The 22,062-nt window shown below is 45.2% G+C and overlaps 1 protein-coding gene across 1 annotated transcript in view; it reads left to right on the top strand.

Annotated features, from left to right (window-relative positions):
* Positions 1–22,062, top strand: part of CDKAL1 (CDKAL1 threonylcarbamoyladenosine tRNA methylthiotransferase) — a 673,650-nt gene that overhangs the window by 615,180 nt on the left and 36,408 nt on the right. The window contains exon 14 of the mRNA XM_090039422.1: positions 21,055–21,138. Within this exon, the coding sequence (XP_089895548.1) occupies positions 21,055–21,138 (84 nt within the window). The remainder of the gene's footprint in view (positions 1–21,054; positions 21,139–22,062) is intronic.

Genomic DNA, 22,062 nt, shown 5'->3' on the forward strand with positions numbered 1-22,062 from the left:
GGCTACCTATTTGACAGTGCACAATAGTATTAAGATTGATTTTTCTGCTTTCAAGAATGGAGGGAGGGAAGTGGATGCACAACCACATAAAACAGTTTTATTCCTCTACTCCTCTTTGAAGGGAGGTTTTCATTTAGAATTCCTCTGCAGAGATTTATGTGTGGTTTGGTGTCTCTTATCAGAGGCCTTGAAGAAGGGAGATAGTTGTTTTAAACAGAAGTACATTAAATTAGTAGCTAAGGAATCACTATAGGCCCCCATAGGCTAATTTTGTTAAGTTTATGTTGCAGTGTACATTACTGGTATTTAATCACCAATTTTGTTGTGAGATGTGAAAGTGCTACAGTATGCCTTAACATGTGAAAACTGAGAGGTACAGAGAGAGTAACTAAATGACACCATGGCTAGGTACAAACAGTCAAAAAGCCTGAGGCTGAATCGATACAGTCTTTGCAAGTTAGTTTAAACTGCACAGATTAAATAGAAACAAATGTGAACAGGCATTTTACCTGTGATTCAGGAAACGTAGCCACATGCCTGCAATGTCTTAGGCCGGAAGTCAGGGGGTGCTAGAGCATGGCTCTCTGGCTGTGCTCAGTTACTCTTCCTGCTGCGTCCGTGATCTCTGGGATTTGCAGTCCAGACTTTACAACATCAGCACTCTGCAGGGTTTGTAGTCTACAGTTGCAGCCAGCGGTAAATTTGAGCAGGGGATGGGATGTTTAACCCCTCTCCCTGGCCCCAAGCCCCAGCCAGTGTCCCCCTTCTGCCCCCCCCCCCCCGCCCCCCAGGCTAGGTTGCATCCCCAGCTGGGCTTGCCCACCCCTCCAGCCCCTTGTCAGCCAGCCCTCACTGCTCCAGGTAGGGACAGGATTTTCATAAACCGGTTTAATCCAAATCAGTTAAGTCTGATACTACATTCAACCAGGTTTCTCTTAAACCAGTTTCAGCCATTTTGAAACTGATTTATATGTACTGAGCTTCTATTCTGTTACAGGTTTAAACCATTTCTGATCACTTAGACCAGTTTATGTGTAACTTCTGTCCCTAGCCCATGCCTCACTGTGAGTCTGTGACAGATCATGGAGCCTGAAAGACATTACACTTAAGACATGATTAACCAGTAACCTAGCCGCATGTTAATGCAGTTTATGGTTTGATAAAATAAGGAATGAACCACAAAATTATTACACAAAATATATGTAATAACTTCATGCCTATATTCCTTTATGCCTTAAATTGCATGTGTGGCCAACAATCAGCTTATCAGTGCTCCCAGCCTTGAGAGCACATGGGAGCCTTTCACTCCTGCTCTGACTGCCTTTCCCAGCCTTGGGAATGCAGTGGAGCTCTTGACTGATATACCCTTGAGGCTGGAAGCCCCAATCAGCTTCCACTCCCACTCTGAGTCTTTGGCCCTTGGCTCCAATGAGTTCTGGAGGCTGGAAGTGCAGTTTTGTGCTCCAGCTTTGGAGATTCAGGGGGAGCACGGAATCATGATCCTGGGCTCCCCTTGCACCAGTAATATGGTACGTTTGGGATCTTATCCTCCAATTCCACAATCGTGCCTCCTGTCATGCATGTGTAGCCTGCCATGCACAGCTGGTGGGATCACACATCAGAGCCCATGGAACTTTTAACTGAACATCTGTCAGGGGGCCCCAGATACTGAAGCCATATCTCCTACCCATTTGTCTTCTAGTTTAACCCCATAGGCCAGATTAACGATTGTATAATCCAGGCAAACTCTGCTGGAGAAAGCAACATAAAGACCTCAAAGATGTGAAATATTGTTTTAATAATTTCTTACGTGGTTACTAGTATTCAGAAACATAATTTGGCAGAATTTTCATTGTGTTTCCTCACTCCTTTCTAGTCAAAAGGAGCAATGAAAAGGAAAGAGAGGAAAAAGAAGCAAAGCAGAAACTTACTGAAATTAAAAAGAAGCAGCTACTTCGAGGAGTAGTTGTCATTTTTAGGTCACTGCTGACTTTTCTGAATATAATTTTCATATGAACAGCATAGCAGATCTTGTATGTGCTTGAAGAAGCTACATTTTCACAGCAGGAGACCAAATCAAAAAGAAGCAGTCAGATGCAGGTGCACAGTAATAGAAGTGGCCTGTTTACCCTAAAGCTTGAGCACTGGGCCAAGAAAGCAAAAGCACTTTAGCTCCACCTCTCTCTCTCTCTCTCTCTCTCTCTCTCCCCCCCCCCCTCCAAATAGATGTGCTAAAAGTATTCATAAGGGATAAATAATTGTTATTCAGTTGTCTTTAATTAAATGCATTGCCCACTGATGAAGGACTGAGGCACTTTCTTTTGTTATGTTAATATTATGTTGTTAGAGCTGACTTGCACCTAATCCTTCCTGCTTGCTCAGCCTCAAGCCAGCCTGGCAAATGGTTGAAAGACAGGTTTATACTGTGTACATCTGTTGCCTAAACCTATTATGAATTCTCAAATATGTACGAACAGTGTGTGTGTGTGTGTGTGTGTGTGTGTGTGTCTGTAGCACGAGTAGAAAAGGATGCATAATTCATCCTTTGAAATAAAATCATTGCAAATTAGAATTAATGGTCAGCAATCTTATAAAGCTTAGTTTAAAAGGGCCTTATCTTTGGATCCTGAAAGTGTCATTCTCATATATGTTTCCATTTACAATGAAATGAAATATGACAGCATTGCTATATTTTGCTTCCTGCTTGGGATTCTGGATTCTCGTAATGAGAACTGGTTCCTAGCCTGTGCCCAAAGCTCTCAGAAGGACTGCAGACAAACTGAGAAATGTAAGTAAGGAACACTCCCTGACTGAAGCAAAGAATAAAACAGCAAAATGTAGCAGTGCCAAAACTAAACTGCAAAAAGGTGATCTAATTAGCTAGGCGAGCTCAGTAATCTCTGTTCTTGCTTTCAAATATATAAACTTGTTTGTTTCCGTAGATAGCTTTGTGATCTGTGTAAGAAATCTGGTAGGGTTGAAGTGTTGTTATAGCCACAGTGGTACAGGAAACATGAGAAGCAGGAGTTTTTTGGTGGTAGCTTTTATTGGACCATAGTTGGGGGGGAAAAGTTAGACAAGCTACCTAAAGAAGGGCAGTTTGTGCATGAAGGCTTCTGTCTTGCATGAACCTCTTCTCTCTGTTAAAAACAGATCAACAAAAAAACCCAAAGATCTGGGAGACGGTTTCCCTGTGTAATTAAAGTGTTGTTTTAGTATATGAGACAACATGGCCTAGAAGGCTGGGTATGGAATTTGAACCTCAATGTTCTATCAGGTCTAGCCTCTGCACCCTATTAACTGGCCTCCTTCAAAGTTTCAATTAGTTGTTTTGTTTTCTCAGTTGTAAAATAGACAACATAAGGGTTGCTGAGATATACCAATTATTTTTTGCATTGTACCGATGATGCAGTCATATATATGAGTATTTGTGTATTATCCTTCCATATGAAGCTAAATAGTAAATATAATGCACAAAATAAGAAAGGAAAGCCAACCATTCTGCCATCTAGAAGCGGATAACATTGATAGTGCAAACTCCAGCAAAATAGAGATCATCTGATATGAGTCCTTGTCTGTCACTAAGGCCCAATTTCTACCATCTTAACTATGTGGGGAGCTCGTGTGATTTTTCTTTCCCCTTTTTTTTTTTTAAGCTATAATACTCACCTTGGTACAATACCTAGTGTAGACACTGTTATTCTGATATAAAGGTGTCTTATACAGGTATAGCTTACTCCCCTCCCCAAAAGGAATTATCTGTCTTGGTAAAAAAAAAATCTTTATTAGGGCTGTGCAAAGCTTCAGTCCCTGATTCAATTCGGCGGAGATTCGGCTCGATTTGGTGGCCGAATCTCTGAACCAAATCGAATCAGAGGACCCTGTAGTCTCTCCGAATCGAATCAGAATCCTCCAAATTGATTTGGAGAGATTTGGAAAGATTCGGACATAGACATAGCTTTAAATGTTTTTTCTACATACCGCTAGGTAGCAGGCAGCTCATGAATGCTGCAATGCTGGGGTGGATGGAGCGTCCCACAGAAGCGCAGGGGGCTCCCCAGCACGCTTGCCAGCAGACCCGGAAGTCTGCCACTTCCACTCCACTTCTGGGTCTGTCAGAGAGCGCACTGGGGTCCCCACCCCAGCACCCTCTTGGCTCAGTGACTGATGCCTTCTGGGTCTGGGGAGGCACCTATGGTCCCCCTGTGGCCGATTGCTGAACCAGGGTGTGCGTGAGGTTCCCAGCATGATTCCCAGTGGACCCAGAAATGGACTGGAAGTACTTGCAGTCCACTCCTGGGTTCACTGCTGAGTACATGGAGGGGGCCCCTGCACTCCTGTGGGACCTCCTATGCACCCCAGCATCACAGTGTTCACAAGCCACGCTCATACCTCGAGGTATGTAGAAAAAACATTTAAAGTTGTGTCTGTGTCAGAATCGCTGATTCTCCAAATCGGCATCAAATCTTCAGATTCATATTTGGATGAATCAAATCAGGGACAGTGATCAGAATCAACTAATCAAATCAAATAGGACCCACTTTGCATGCTCCTAATCTTTATACCAGTATAGCTGTCCACATTTACAAGTTGTGCTACTTTAACTATGCCAGTTCTAAGTTTATACTCTGGGATTTAACTGAAGCATCGACATGAGACACTACGTCGCTGCGGTGATGAGCTACAGCATCATAGTATCAGCAGGCACTAACCATGATGCTGTCTGTACTGCCCAGAAGTAACAGGTGCTGAGTAGGGTTGAAAACAAACCATGCGCTGCTGGGACTGTGCAGTACTGGCTGGTACTTTAGCAAGTACAAAATGGCTGTGCAGTACCAGTTATGCAGTCAGGGGTGTATGTAGATGCGCCCTGCATGTGACGAGCTCTAAGACATACCCTTTGGGCCTACTGAGAAGCATGTTGAAAATTTGGCACCAACCTCAGGAAAGAAGATGCTGATATACTCTTACAGATTGGAAAATCAGCTGAAAGCAGAAAGCTGGCAGTACAAGAGAGTGTGTTGGGAAATGAGTCAGCTAACAGAAAAGAAAATGAATGTCTTTTGGCAATGCTAAGGTCAACAGAACCATGTAGTAGATTTAGGAGAGAGAGAGAGATTGCTAAAAAGTCCGAGATGTTGCTTTTGCTCCTAAGAGCTTCATGCACAAACACTTGCTCATGCACATCTACACAGAAGCCTCTGTCATTGCTTGTGCGATCATCTTAATGTCCAAATGAAATGCTACAAAATATTTAATCATGGTTCTTGAGAAACTTAGTCTTTATTAATGACTAAAGAAAAATGTCATTAAGTTTGATTTGAAAGGGGCTAAAAAAAATACCATATTTTCTCAAATATAAGATGAGGGGTTTTTCCCCAATCAATGGTGGGGGGGGCCTTCATCTTATGTTCTCATACAAGAAAGCCTCATTAAATATGTTGCCTATCATTAAACTGCTGCCATAAGCAGCATATGCTCAGTAATGGGAACTGGCTATGGAGCTGTTTGGATACAGCTCACACTGAGTATGTCTGTAAAACTTATGGCCCATATTAAGCAAACATAATGACGGGAACCTTTTTACCCCACGCATTTTATTAAAAACACACTTACCATCCTACATTTACAAAACTACACTTATTGATCATTGTTTTACGAAGAATTCCTATAACAGAAATAACTGCATATCAGAAATATACGACTACATATATTAAACCTTTAAACAACAAACATCAACTTCCCACAAAAAACAAACCTTTGCAGAAATCTTTTTCTTCTTACAGAGCCCCGTGAAAAGCTGTTACCTCAAGCACCTGAAATGCTCTGCCCCTCCCATCAGTCCTCTCTGTTGGTTTAGTGAAACAAGTGTGTCCAGTCCTTTTCCCTCCACTTTATCTCCCTCTTCCTCTCTGATCTCTTCCTTGTCCTGACTGATGTAGTTGTGTGAAATTGGGTGATACACACTGCTTTCCCCTCTCCCTCCATTGCCACCTTGCATATCATGCCTACTTATTTCACATCAACAAATAATCACAAATCTGGGAGCCCCCAGCCTCCCCATCTCTCTTGCTTTGTACAGTTCAGCTCTAGACAAATTTTCTCTTGGCCTTTCCAGAAGAACACGCACATTTCCCACTGTATTTTTGGTATCTGCCGCCACATTGGTGGGAATACAATTTCTGTATATAGAATTATCAGCAGTGGCACAGCCTTAACCACCACCACTTTTCTGGCAAAGTACAGTGTCCTTCTGGGCCATCACCAGAGTATTTACCATAGCCTTGCTGTCACCTTTTCCCATGTCATATTACCTTTCCCTTCAGTGTCCATTGGGATCCCTAGCACTGTGATTTCTCTCTCTCATTTGAAGGCCCAACTTCTCCAAGTCCCTCCAGTTCCCCACTCCTATTATGGTGCTTTTCAATCTCTTTTGAAATAGATCACATCACTTCTCCATACTCTGTTGTATGCTTTACCATCTTTTCATCGAAAGTCTGTCTCTGACTGTCACATTTATATCATCCATGGGTAGTACACATTTTACCTCTACCCTCCTACTGTCTTTACTCTGCATATGACCTTGTCTTTTCTTATTCTTTGGGGTAAGGGTTCCAGGCCACACACAAATAGTAGTGGTAACAGGGGGCACCCTTGTCTCACCCCTGTGTGGATTTTAAAGGCCCTGCTTAGATGCTCATTAATTTGGACTTGACTCTGCTTCTCTATGCAGTGCTGAGCTGTGTTGTCACTGTGGCTTGAAACACTGTTGCCTGCTGGGGCCCAGCCCAGTGAACTAGATGGTAAATCATGAGCCTTTGGGCTTTGGCATAATTGGACTAATATTATGCATAGTCTATACTAGGTATAAGTAGGTACAAAACTGCTGCTTAGAAGTGCGTTTATGAAGTACCTGTGCTGAAACTTAAACTTGCAGCAGTTTGCAAAAAAAAAAAGGAAAAGAAAAGAAAATGCATCCATTGTGGGTGAACTAAATCTATAGTCCATAGTAATTAGCCTATATGAAAATTATTACAGGTAGGTTTATTTCAAAGCCTGTGTTTTTTTGTCCCTTACATTTCAAATTAACTCCTCATTTCTGCATGGGGAGTGGTGAAGGCAAGAGGGCCACCTGACCTCCCCAGCCAGTAATTTTCCCTGCTTATAGCAGTGGGAAGGGGAAAAATTCAAGACAGGCCTCTGATATTTAGATTCCATAACTGAAAAGTTATAACAGAATATAATACATTCAAAATAACCTCTATGAACACAATAAAAAGTTGTGACAGAATTATATTTGACTTGATTATTACTTTAAAAGTAGCTTATGCAAAGGAAGCCTTTCTTTTTAGATCAAAGCTCTGTACCATAAATTATCTCTGTGGAGTCAAAAAGTTCAAACCAGCCTCCACTGCAACCAGTGAAGAGATGCTCAGTGCTGCCAGTAAGACTTAGACAGAGCTCTCAAGGAGAGTTTCTATGTTGCTGGAGATGGTAACTGGTAACCTAATGAAGAAATCACTGCAGAGCTTTGTATGATGTAAAGAAATGCAGGTGTTTTTTAAAGAGTATTTAAAATTATGTTTAGCCCAAGAGAGGTTGCTTTTGAAAAAGGCTTTTCTTGAATCTTCAAAAGTAAGAATGCATAAACAGTCAGGAAAATTACTGTATTCCCAGAAGATCAAGAATCGCATGCTCTAGCTGTTGTGAGCGATGAATTGAAATGGAAAGGTTATAATTTTCATTATAACTAAAAAGGGACAGGACCATACTTTTTTCTGAGTGTAATTACAGTGGTTCATTGGTGACATTACACTGCAGTAATTAGTTATAAGGGGCATGTGGGGTCAGTCTATTGCAACTACACTGGAAATACTATTTTGAAGTTTAAGGTCAGGGCCTTGTGCTTAACATGTTCCAGACAGCTTTGGTAAAGACTAAATTGACCGAAGCCAAGAAAAACGTTTGACATTTCATAGTATTTATTCATTTTAGAAATTAAGCAGCTGGAAAAATTGTGTTTTATGATATTCAATAAAGGAAGAGTTCAGTTATAGAATTACCACATCCAAATTTCTCATAGGAGAAACCAGAAATGAAACAAATTTATAAATGGCTTGTCCACAAACTGAGATTTCCAAGCTGCCTGGCAACTGTTGCAGTGTAGAAGGAGATCTGAAGGGTAGTGCTTGTTACATCACTGTAAGTGAAAGCAAATCAGTGCTATGTCGCCAGTGTGAAAAAAATTGTATTTGTCTTGAAGAAAGGTCAGGCAAATCTACTGCTGTCATTCGTGATACTGTGCTTAGGAAACAATGAAAGCCTATTCCAGTAAGGTTTTTCAAGTCTTTCCAAGCAAAGACTCCAGTACAGACACCCATTAAGTTTTAAATAGTGGGTCAGAATTGTACCTGGAGGTGAGCACTTATTCCCTAGAATTTAAAACTTACATGCCTCCAGAGACAGATGAAATTGAATATGTGTATATATTAATATATGGATTATATTTAATAATAAATATAAGAATAAACTACTGGCTTACTTCATGGGTACATACATGAAAACAATCCTAAAGTTAAGTCTTATTACATATAGTTTTTATTATGTTATCCACATATTTAACTGTTTTAGGAGACAGGTAAGAAGACCAGGCTCTTTTAAGATTCCATAAGAATGTGCAGGTAGATAGACCGGGGGCACAAAATGGTGGCTCCGTCTGGCGGTTGGACTCCACTTCCCAGTAGCCCTTGCCCGCGTGGCTGGGGCTGGTTTCCATGGAAACCCCAGCAGCAGCTCCACTGTGATAGTGTGGGGCTTGCATTTCCATGGAGACTAGCCCCAGCAGCACTGGCAGGTCAGGGAGCTATTCCAGGCCTGGGCTGGGATCTTGCCACAGTGACAGTGTGGTCTGGAGCTGGGCCAGACCTGCATGCTTTGGGCATGGGGCTTGCAAGCAGTGGATTGGGTCACTGCCCTAGCTCTGGACCATGCTGTCACCACTGCAAGGAGCCAGGACAGCCGCGATGTGCTGCCTGGACACCCCTGCCCGGAGCGCGCAGACTGCAGATCATGTCTTTGCCCTGGCTCCGGACCATGCTGTCACTGCTGCAAGGAGCCAGGGCAGAGCTGCAATCCACTGTCTGCATGCCCCTGCAGGCAGCTTGCAAGCTCCAGATTGTGGCTCTGTCCTGGCTCTGGACCACACTATCACCACTGCAAGATCCCAGCCTGGCTTCAGAGTAAATAACTCCCCGCCCTTTCACCGCTACAGGGGCCAGTCTTCACAGAAACCCTGGCCTCATGCTATCACAGCGAGGCTGCTGCTGGGCTCTCCATGGAAACCTTGCGCAGCTGTGCAGTCGGGAGCTGCTGGAAATGGAGCCCACTGCCAACCAGATCCAGCCTGTGGATTGGACTTTGCCTACCCTTGATAAACCTTTATGGTCTTTGTCAGATGTTAGTTTCCACTGTCTAATGATAACGTCTCTTAATTATAATTGAACACTGGTTAGTCTCATTTTCTGTCTTAAAATCATATATGATCATTTACTGTTGTCGTTCCCATATACCCAGCAGAATAATTGATTAAATGGAACTTTTTTTATTTTCTGTCATTATGAGAGTGAGTCTGTAACTGTCTGAGTATTAACTTCCCCTCTCAGGCTGGTCATGCAAAGTCTTTAAATCCAGGAATTTTTCTTTTAGTTCAGACAAATGAACCACTCAAGGCTTCTGATGCTCCCAGTGTGTCCCACTTCTCCTGTCCACATATCTACTGTGTATGTACATTAGCTGCTTGGCCTGTCTATGAAACTGCATGCAATCTTGCTGCCAGCAAGATTGATGGTATACGATAAACTCGTTCTCTCCTTTTTTCCCCATGTTCCCAAGAAATTTTAAATCTATACATTCTACAATTTCCCCAGGAGCAGAGAGACCTCAGGCCATTGTTCTGGTATATGCTTCTTAAGGCCAAAATAGTTGGCAACAAATGGAGTAAGGAGATGCTGCTTGTGTCGTATGATCAAAACCAGGTGTTCTTTCCTTTTTTTTAAAAGTATGAATTGCTGTAAGGTATACTAAGCCCAGAGTTTTCCTACTGCTAACAATGTTAACCTGTCTTTTAACAATCTAAGTTCACCATTGGCAAAAAAAGATCATATTGTTCCAACTATAAGCTGACCTTGCATATAAGTTGACCTCCACATTTTCAGTTTTACAAGCCCAAATATAAATGCCATATTTTTCTGATTATAAGTCAACCCTTTTCCCTTAAAAAGAGGCATGACTTCTGTGCAGAGTTGATCTATAATTGGAACAGTAGTGTAGAGCAGATAGCTTGCCCTCAGGGTCCTCAAGGATGCTGCATTGAGTCATCTTTTCTGTCATGGTGTCAGTCATGACAGTAACAGAATATAACTGAACTATATTCCTTTAAATATAGGTTGATAACTACAGATAAAGTACTTGAACTATAATTTTCTTTACAAAATCCCAAAAGATAATCAAATAATCAAGAACCCAAAGGCTTAAATGCCCTAAAACTACTAAAATAAAAGGTACAGTAAAAAGTATTTAGTTTTTTTATTGCATACACAAAAAAAGGTAAGTACAAAAATCAAGAATATTTAATGAAAAACTATTGGGTATTTATTTGTTTATTAAATTTTGCTCGCCTTCTGTCAGAAATTAACTCATGGAACTGATGTAAGAAAAGTGAATTACAGTGCTACATGGGAAGAATGGTTGAGGAAACCATCTTGGTTCCATTGATTAATCCACACAGGTTTTACTTTCACTCCTTGATACGATACTGCCCGTCAGGGGCACAGGGAGGGATACCATAGTAAGTCTTGTTCTTGGTCAGCTTCCATGGGATCAGGTCCGTGAACTGTGGTGGTGGTATGGGTCATCCAGCCATTTGGGTTCCTCCTTGTTTAAGCTGAGTAGCCCACCGTACTGCTACTATGATGGAAAAGACTCTTGCAGCACTCCTAAGGGCCAATCATGGTGGTCCTTAAAGGCAGGGGGGGGTTTCCATTGTATTGCTTGATTATAAATCAACTCAACATATAAGTCAAGTAGGATTCTTACAGCTCTTTTGAAAGGGGAAAAGGTTGAGTTTGCCACTTAAATAAATACCATATTGTTCTGATTATAAGTCAACCTTTTTTCAAGCTATTTTTCTTGGACATTTCCCCCTAGCAAATAGCTTATTCAAACACCTTCCTAATTCCATCTCAGTGGGGTTCTCCCCAGCTACTCTGCATTTTACACAACACCTTAAGATGTGATAGTCAGGTTGTAGCTTGTGTAGCCCCGCAGCAGAATACATAAGGCTATCATTGGAGCTCATCTTGCTCTGCCCTGGTCTAGGACCAAGCAGAAGGAATGTTTACCAGACTCCCCCCAGGCTGTGGCTTGCAGTGTAGGTAACAGAACAAATGGACTAAAAACATCAGTTGCCAGTAGAAATTGGAGAAGGAAGAGAAGCAGCATGCTTCAGTCAAGGAAGTGAGACCGTATAGTGTACTGAATAACACTCTTGTGTACCACAAAACAATCGTTGAGGGATATCCTGACCTGATATTACATCAGGATGATCTTGCTAAGTTGTGATTCTGGTGAACATTGTAAAACAATGTCAGGATATACTGTATTTACTCAAATACAAGATAAGTTTTTTCCCCAAATCAGCTTAGGGGGAAAAGCCCCTTATCTTATAACCACATTAAATATGTTGTCTATTATTAAACTGGTACAGAAAGCAGTATGTGCTCAGCAATGGAAACCAACTATGAAGCTGACTAAAAGCAGCCCATACTGAGCAAGACTATAAAATACATGGCCCATATAGGACAAACAAAGTGATGGAATCCTACCACAAGGATAGGGTAGTGTAGCCTGTCTGAATGAAATATATACTAGTGTCCATTGCATAGAGTCCCATATAGTGCCAACTCTTTTTCACACCATAGTGAACCACTACATGGAATACATTTCAACTACTTACTTCATTCCCACAGTTGAGCTGCATATTTATTTCCCATTTCCAACACTTCCTGTTATTTCACCAGCCTTACATACCTTACAATCACCGACTAGAACCCCAAACAGTTCATTTAGAATCCCTCTGTCGCCCCCTCCCTTTCAGCCTGTCATATGGCTGGTGTAGCCCTGCCGTCCGTGAAGTGGAACTAGTCAAGGTTACCCTGTGCTTCATCTGCATTTAAATTTTTGGAGGATCCCAAGACTTGTGACAAGAACACTTGGTTCCATTCATGAGTGAGGGGACAGTTAGCACCTGGAGCCTTTGTGGAGGTACCTGGTGTACACGTATACTGAGCAGTGGGGTCAGGGTTACCAGAGCTTGAAACATCATTGGTTCCACTGAGGCCTAGCTGAATAAATTATATAGAAAAGATTGAGCCTATTGGTTTTGGACTCAAATCATGAGCCTCTTGTAGGATAAGATCAAGTGTACTATATTCAATGTATAAGTAAGTAGAAAAGTGCTGCTCAAAAGTATGTTGGTGGAGTATTTGTGCTAAAACTTGCAGCAGTTTCAGGAAAAGCAAAATGCTTCATTTCTGGATGAACAAAATCTGTGGGTACCTGTAGAAATTTGCCTACATGCAAATGTTGTTCCTCTTCTTTCATGTGCCTAAGAAGAGCAGGGTCTGACAGTAACTGGGGGGAGGGGAAAGTGGCTTCAAGGGAAAGAAGTTGTGGGGGTGGAATGTAAAGGGGCCTACCTGACCTCCTAGATTTATTTTCCCTGCTGTAGCTGTGGGAAGGGTACAAAAATTCAAAACAAATCTCCAAGAACTAGGTTCTGCACCTGAAAAATTATAAGAAAATTAACTTCAGGTAAATATGGTAACTGACATTTTAGGCCTGACAGTTTAGGCCAGGAGTAGGCAATGTTTTTTGCTTGGGTGTTGAAAAAACTGCAATATTTACATTGTAAGGTGCCAGAAAAACAAAACTGGGGCAGGGGGTACGTGGCAGGATGCACTGTATATTAATATAGTGAATAATCATAAATTTAGTTTATTTTTGATGGTAAATACCAGGTTTTCTAAAAATTCTATACCTGGTGACAATAACTAAAACTTCATGTACTGCCTTTGTTCTTGTGTAGTCTTTTTCGTTAAGCACATTTTGGAGAGAATTGGACAGAGAAATGAGAGATTAGGAGGGAGGGAGAGAGGCATGGGGAGAAGCAGGTATGGGGGTGTCACAGAGTGGGGCCTAGGAGCAGCCGTGATCCCTCTAGCACCCCCTACCATGTCAAGTAGGCAATCCAGCACCCTCTTTTCTCGTCCGCCACATCTTCTTGGTATATATAAGTTTCTATGAGAGGCTGCCTTTGATCCCCTTGTACACGGTGTTATGCTGAAACTATCCCCCCCATTCCATATGGGGTGACTCAGTGCACCCCAGCCTTATGGGCTATGCATGCCTCCTACCTCCCCTTTAGCATGCCCCAAGCCTCGCAGCTCTTTCGGACGTTATCAGGTCCTTTTCCTTTCTGTGCCCTGCCTAGCGCCCTTGGGCTTGTCACGCCCTCGGCACCTCTTCTCTGGCGCCCCTGGGCTTGTCACGCAACCGGCGCCCCTTCTACCCGTTAGCCCTCTCGGGCTTACTGACAGTACTCTTCCCAGTTGGGCTCAAGTGGCCTGAGCCTTACCTGGCCCCTTTGACCCTCTGGAGTCCCCACCACTATGGAGCCCCTCTGGGACCCTTTCCAGTCCGCACCCCTACTGGGGTTTCTATCAATTCCCAGTTGGGCTCAGGCGGCCTGAGCCTTACTTGACCCCTTTGACCCTTCAGGGTCCCCACCACTGGGGAGCCCCTCTGGGATCCTTCTCAGTCCGCACCCCTCCTGGGGCTTCTATCAATAGTATATGCCCCCTCCTGGGGCTTCGCTCAATACTTGCCATCACTGGGGCTTCTCTCTGTACCCACCCTCTCGTGGGGCTTCCCTTAAGTATGCACCCGCTCCTGGGGGCTTCTCTCTGGGCTCTCTGTAATCATGGACTCGCCCTCTCCGGGCTCGTCTCTCTAGTAGCAGCCACCCTGGGCTTCTCTTCACGTGGCTCTCCCCTTGGAGCCTAACACGAGCCCCTGTGGGCTTCTCACTGGTGCTCCTTGCCAGTGGGGCTCAGGTGGCCTCAGCCGTGCCTGGCCCCAAAATCCTCTTTGCCGTTCTCAGGGCTGGGGTCTTGCACCCCAACTACGGTGCCCTCACCGGCACTGTGCCCCTCCCCAGGGCTGGGGTAGTACACCCCGCAATGTAACACCACACTCCGGTGCTGGGAGCACCCCCACTCTACTGGGGCACTCCTAAATGAGGCCTCCTCTGTCCCCTTATAGCCTCACCCGGTCCTCCGGTCTAACAGTAATGAAACAGAACCATAAGCCAAACGGCTGTAACACAACAACAAGACTCCTGGCTCGAAGTATGGGGAAGAAGCAGGAGGAACTCGCCCTCCTCCTAGCTGTCACCAGCCCTGACATAGTAGGGATCACAGAAACGTGGTGGGACTCATCGCATGACTGGGCGGTGAGTGTCAAGGGCTATAGGCTATACAGGAAGGACAGGATAGGAAGGAAAGGTGGAGGAGTAGCACTCTACATCAAGGAGGAATATACTTCCTCGTTAATTAGCAAGGGGGTAGAGGGGGGGCACTCTGAGGTGCTCTGGGTTAGAGTAAAAGGCAGTCCAGGGGAGAGAGACTTAACGGTGGGAGTCTACTATAGACCTCCCAACCAGGGAGAAGAGCTCGACCAGGAATTCTTAGGTCAGCTTACAGAGGCAGTGAGGGCTAAGGATGTGGTCATCATGGGGGACCTGAACTTCCCAGACATCTGCTGGGAGGAGCAGTCAGCCAAGTCTGATCGCTCACGTCGGTTCTTAGCCAGAGTGCAGGACCTCCATCTAACCCAGGAGGTGCACAGTCCCACCAGGGGAGACGCCTTGTTGGACCTGGTGCTGGCCACGGGTGACGACCTGGTGAGGGGGCTGCGGGTGATGGGCCACCTGGGAGACAGCGATCATCGCTTGCTGGAATTCACCATCCAGCGTAAGGTGGCAAAGGGCTGCAGCAAGGCAACAGCCCTAGACTTTAGGAGGGCTGACTTCAACAAGCTAAGGAGGATCGTTGGGGAAGCGCTGAGGACCCAGAGGGGAAGGGAATCGGATGTCGAAGGTGAGTGGTTGCTCCTTAAGGAGACGATCCTCCATGCCCAAAGGGAGGTAATCCCAACAAGGGTCAAAGGGAGCAGGAGGGCACATAAACCCCCATGGCTCACGAAGAGCATCCGGGAATGTCTCCTTGCTAAAAGGGAGGCATATACCCAATGGAGAGATGGGGTCATCGCCAAGAAGGACTATGTTATAGTCGCCCGAGGATGTAGGGGGGCAGTCAGGAGGGCCAAGGCAGAGTTGGAGATAGGACTAGCTTCCCGGATTAAGGACAATAAGAAGTCCTTCTTCAAATACATAGGGGGTAAGAAGAGGGTCCCGGGTAATGTGGGACCCCTGCAGGACACGATGGGCAACTTAGTCATCACGCCAGATGACAAAGCTAATATATTTAACGATTTCTTTGCCTCTGTCTTCCTAAGTAGGGACCAGTTCAGCCACCTCCCTGCTGGGCCCCCCTCGGGCCCCGAGAGAGACACGCCTGGGCCAAGGGTTAGCGAGGAGTTAGTTAGGGTACTTCTGGAGAGGCTGGACGTGTTCAAGTCCGCTGGTCCGGACGATCTTCACCCTAGGGTTCTACAGGAACTGGCTGAGGTCATTGCGGGACCCCTGGCGCGGCTCTATGAGCACTCGTGGTGCTCTGGCGAGGTGCCGGAGGACTGGAAGAGGGCCAATGTGGTCCCTATCTTCAAAAAGGGAAAAAATGAGGACCCGGGAAATTACAGGCCAGTTAGTCTGACCTCAATCCCGGGTAAGCTCTTTGAAAAAATTATCCTGGCACACATCCAGGAGGGCCTTGCGGGGGAATGCATGCTCAGGGGCAACCAACATGGGTTCATCAGTGGCAGGTCTTGTCAGACCAACCTGGTGGCCTTTTACGATCAGGTCACCAAATCATTAGACGCAGGGGTTGCTGTGGATGTAGTCTTTTTGGACTTCCGGAAGGCTTTCGACACTGTCTCTCACCCTGTCCTCATCAAAAAGCTGGGAGACTGTGGTGTCGATGCCCACACGGTCAAATGGGTCGCCAACTGGTTGGAGGGCCGCACCCAGAGGGTGGTAGTGGATGGGTTCTTCTCGACCTGGAAGGCTGTGGGCAGTGGGGTTCCGCAGGGCTCGGTCCTCGGGCCCGCACTGTTCAACATCTTCATCAGTGACTTGGATGAGGGGGTAGAAAGCACCCTGTTCAAGTTTGCTGATGACACTAAGATGTGGGGGGGATGTGGGTGCACTAGAAGGGTGCAATAGGCTACAAGCTGACCTTGACAGGTTGCAACGGTGGGCGGATGAGAATAGGATGGGGTTTAACACTGATAAGTGCAAGGTGTTGCACATGGGGAGGAAGAACCGGCACCACACTTACAGGTTGGGGAACTCCCCTCTTGCCAGCACGGAGACGGAAAAGGATCTTGGAGTCGTCATTGACTCCACGATGAACATGGGCCGGCAGTATGGGGAGGCAGTCAAGAAGGCCAATCGTACCCTGTCATGCATCCACAGATGCATCTCGAGCAGGTCCAGGGAGGTGATCCTCCCCCTCTATGCGGCACTGGTCAGGCCGCAGCTGGAGTACTGCGTCCAGTTCTGGGCGCCACACTTCAAGAGGGACGTGGACAATATGGAAAGAGTTCAGAGGAGGGCCACTCGTATGATCAAGGGTCAGCAGGGCAGGCCTTATGAGGAGAGGCTACGGGACCTGAACCTGTTTAGCCTCCACAAGAGAAGGTTAAGGGGGGACCTTGTGGCCTGCTACAAACTGGTCAGGGGGGATCAGCAGGTATTGGGGGAGTCCCTGTTCCCCCGTGCGCTGCCAGGAGTGACCAGGAATAACGGTCACAAACTGGCGGAGGGTAAGTTTAGATTAGATATTAGGAGGCGCTACTTCACAGTCAGGGCGGCTAGGGCCTGGAACCAGCTTCCAGGGGAAGTGGTGCAGGCTCCTAGCCTGGGGATTTTTAAAAGGAAGTTAGATGAGCACCTTGCCGGGGTCATCTGACCCCGGTGCTCTTTCCTGCTAAGGCAGGGGGTCGGACTAGATGATCTACCTAGGTCCCTTCCGACTCTAGCTACTATGAAACTATGAAACTCCTGGCTATAACATGGGATCTAAGCTCACTTGGCTCTCTAGCAATGGCCTCCCAGTCAGGATTCTCTCCACCCTTACCATGGTGCAACCCCTTGTGTGCTCAGGCCGCGCCACGCCACACCGCTCTGCTTTGCTGCAGAGCTCCTGCACCTCAGGCTGCCAGACGGGAACTGCTAACTAGGCTCCGGCCTGGGCTGTTTATAAAGGCCAGGCCCGGCCCCTTTCTGCTCACGTGACCTGCCTAGTTGCCCTGGCAACTAACACCTGTGCTGTCTTCAGGAGTTTCAGCTACGCTCATTCCTTCATAGGAACAGGGCACCTGCCTGACCCTGTGACAGGGGGGAGGCACTGCGGGCAGGTTGGCTCAGGCAGGCCCTTGGGAAGGTGGCAGCCGAAGAAGACAGGGCTGGGCAAGGAGTGGGAGCTACTCTGGAGCTCCTTAGACATGGGCCGCAGCAGCACCCAAGGTGGGGCCCAGCCTAGCCCACGTGGCTCTGCAGGGATGGGGCTCAGCCACCCTGCCTGCAAGAGGATGCCACCTGGCCAGTGCAGGACACTGGGCTCAGGGATTCCTGCCTCGGCCTGTGTGCATGCCAGGTACTGCCCAAGTGGGGTGGAGCCCCCTGGACTGCTTGAGGCTCAGTTGGCTGGGAGCCTGCAGCATAGTGGCCCTGCACAGTGCCTGCCGCAGCCCCAGCCCCTTGGGGAGCTGCAGGTAAGCAAGGCCAGGGCTGGGGCAACCATGCCAGCTCTTCCCAGGAGCTCTCGCCGCCAGGCCCTTGCACTAGGGATGGCTCTGCTCTACTCGCACTGTGCCTGGTGATCAGGGAGCTGAGCCTGGAGCCAGAAGCCCCCAGAGCCTGGTGTCCTGCCCCAGCCAGGCAGCATCCCCTCACAGGCAGGACATCTGTGCCCGTCCTTGCAGAGCTGCGTGAGCTGGGCTGGGCCAGGCCATGCCCTACCTTAGGTGCTGTTGGGCATTGCCACCAGCCCACCTGCCATGGCCTGAGCCCACATAGCGTCAGCCTCCACTTCCCACCCAGTCCCTGCCTTCCTAAGGGCCTAGCTGGGACGGCCTGCCTGCATTACCTCCCTTGAGCCACCCGGTCCCTGCCCCGACCTCCCAGCCCCAGAGCTCGGCACCCAGTGCTGCCCCCACCTGGGTGGGATAGGGCATCTCTCTGCCCAAGCCCAGGGTTCACCCACGTGCTGGAAGCTTCCAGCACAGCGACCGTGTGCAATGCCTGCCCAGGCCCTGGCCCCTCTCCCCACAGCTCCCTCCAGGGGTCAGGCTGGCTGAGAGGCATAACACGGGGACATGAAGTGGGGTTAACAGAACACAGATTGCGTCCCTGCCTGTGTTCTCCTGACTCTGCCTCTGGGACCTGTGGCTGCTCCGGAGAGCCCAGAGCAGCAACTTAAAAAAAAAAATTGGTAAACAATTTCCTTGCACACCTAGCTTACTGGGGGAATGGTCTCCACGGCCTCTAATTGGCACGCGTGCCAGAGGCTGCTGATCTCTGGTTTAGGTCAACCTTCTTCACTGCCATGCAACTACCAAGTGTTTCCCCAAGGTTGAGTATCGCAGATCTAAGACTTCTTCCGCTCTGTTCCATTATCCTGCAATACAGCCCACACTTCTGACATAGCACTACAAAGCCACTTTAGGGTATGATCTTAAAAGTTATGGCCAAAAACTTCATAGGATCAAAAAAAGGTAAATGCTCTGTTCAGGGGAAGTGTTCCTGTCATCTTATTTTTTTTCCAGCTCTCTTGACATACATACTACATATAGGGGCATATTGTATTGTTGCATTATGTTCATTTACTAAAATGTTAATACACTTCATCTATCATTATTTGTAATTATAGACTTCCTAGAGAACCACTAATACATACTTACACTATGTTATAAACAGCTGTCAAATAGCAAAAATGTGTGCAAACTTGCTGTGCTTTCTCCCTTTAGGACTCTCACTGACCTAATCTTGACCAGCTCTCTTTTTCAGCCGCCCATAATTATTGATCCCAAGAAAAGATACAAAAACAACTTAAATGCAGATTCTCTTTACTGCTTGCTACTTATTGAATGTAGAATTCTGTCAGTTGATCTGGGTATACATCTGACCTCCTAACTTAAGGGCTAGGTACAGACATTCAAAAAGCCTACAGTGAAATCAATCTAAGTTGCGTGGTTTTCTGTAGGCGGTGTAATTTAGATCAGTAGTGAACAGAACATACATTTTCCTTTTTGTGGAGGGGAGCAAATCTTAGACTGGGTTCAGCTATTTTTAATCTCGTCTGTGTGTATTGAACTTCTGTTCTGTTACAGGTATAGATTGGTTTTGTGTGCCAATATTCTGTTCTGTAACAGGTATAGACTAGTTTCCAATCACTTATACTGGTAAAAATGTGATGTCTGTACCTTACCAGAGTGATTCTTTGATAGAGTTTGCATATACCGACCACCTCTAGAACGTGGTGTCAGGGATTTTACTTTTTCCTTTATTAGTGATGTGACTTTGTGTATAGATATATATATATTGCATGCTTAAAAGCTAAGACATGTTGATGAGTCTGTCAATGTGGATCAGGAGTAAAAGCAATAAACAAATTCATCTTGCAAAACAGCTTTAATTTCATGAACGCATGTCTCTGTCAGAAGTAATTCAAGCAATTTACACTAAAACAACTAAAGATGGGCTAAAACTAAAAAATTAAGTTCTGAACATCTCTGAGCTTTTGGAAAATCTTGGTGTATACTTCTAAAGGCAGCCCAATGATGGACCAAATCAAAAACTCTGATACAGACCAATATACAAATAAAATGCTGTAGCCATTTTGCCCAGGATGTATGCTTCTTTCAATTTCATTGGCTCTGTTTCGCCTAGAGCAGTGGTTCCCAACTCTTTTTTTTTCCACACTCTGCTGCTCAAAGCAGAGTGCGGCGGCGGCAGTAGCAGTCCGAGGTCAGGGACAAGCCACATGGTGCGGCTCATCTTTTCTGTGCGGTGCCGCTGGCATTGCCCCCATGACCCTCGTTTGGGTCACGACCCAGGCTTGGGAACCTCTGGTTTAGAGCCTTCTTCCTTATGGTAAACTCTAAATGCTAAGATCTGACGGTACATATCCTGTGCTGACTGCATCTACTGACATGGGAACAAGCATGATCTTACAAATACAGCATGATGATATTCCCTGAGGAGGATGAGAAGATGGGCTGAAACCGTTTTTGTGTACTGACTAATTTGGTGAATAGTAAATGTTGTTACATAATTGTGATCAGATCCAAAAGGTGAAGGGGCCTGTTTAAAATTAGATGATATCTGGATGGAGTTTTCCAGGATATCAGAGTTTCTCATCACTCCCAGATATTTGCTACTGTTTTATTTTGTCTTGGGTTTTTTGGGTATATCTAACATAATTTGTGAACCACTGCAAGAGGGAGCAGGAGAGCTGGTGGAGTTTGTTTGCCTGTTGGATTTTAGAGGGAAAAGTTATGGAGCATACATGTATGTTGAAAATAATTTAATTTCTGTAACTGTATTAAAAAAAATGAATAATCAGAAACACCAGAATTTCACATTGAACAATTACAGTATGTCATGTCAAGCGATGTTGATTTCATTGAATCACTTGGTCAGTATTGTCTTGAATTGACGCTCATGGTTTTTCTTGTTTCAGCTGCTGCTAAATTAGCCAGTAGGGTTTGTGCATCAGACTCATTTCTCCTTATCTTTGTATTTGTATTTTCCAGGTTGGTGAGAGGCAGAGAGTTCTGGTAACAGAAGAATCTTTTGATTCCAAGTTTTATGTTGCTCACAATCGATTCTATGAGCAGGTACAGTTAAACAAACCAAAAAAATCTTTTTATTTAGCCTCTGCTTTTTGATAATCTTTATACATTAGTCCACCAGTGAAAATGCACCAGTGCAAAAGAGAAAAGCTTGAGAGAAAAAACACTGAACACAGGGAAGGGCCGGGGGGTATCACCATCTATACTCATTCATGTGTTATTTTGCATCTTTTGGGTCTATACCTCTCCAAAAGTTTTGCTTTTCAATTAATTTAAAGTTCCTTTTTGTGTAACGTTGTGTACAGATATCAGAAGGTGTGTCCTGAAGCATTACAGAACTACTAATTTCTACATATCAATCTCATTATTTTCTTAATATTTTAATCCTGATGATTTCCAGTAATTCTTCAGATAGAAATTTTGCACTTTATACAATGCACTTCGCCAAAATCTGTTTAAAAAGATGAGGAAAAGTCAGAAAAGAGCTTAGTTCAAAGACTTGGGCCTCTCCTGTTTAGACTGATAACACTTAAAATTATATACCTTCTTTTTAAATTTCACTTTGTAAATCATTCTACACAGGAATGTGGTCCTTCTGAACAGGAAATACTGAATCCACCCTGGAAAATTATAACCTTTACAAAAATGCAGTTGACTTGTTGCAAGCTAATTTAGCTTTGCTGGAAATTTCTGCATGTGCCTCAATTCTTGCAGTAAAGTTAAGGATTTTCTTGTGTTTGATAGCTTATAATTGATTGCAGTATTGCTAAGCTTGTCTTAACTGCCATGGTACAGGTGCTAATGGTGACAATTTTTGATATACCAACCAGAATTTCACTTTTTCTTCTTTAACTGCTGTATAATGTTGCAAACACATACCTGACTTTCTGCCTGGTATATAATAGACCTATCTCGGAATTACTGCTTTCCAGATATTTTTGTCACACAAGGTGTCTATTTTTCCCCAAC

This window comes from Crocodylus siamensis, chromosome 3 (genome assembly GCF_052110815.1).
Source record: "Crocodylus siamensis isolate JL-2025a chromosome 3, ASM5211081v1, whole genome shotgun sequence".
Taxonomy (NCBI): Eukaryota; Metazoa; Chordata; order Crocodylia; family Crocodylidae; genus Crocodylus; species Crocodylus siamensis.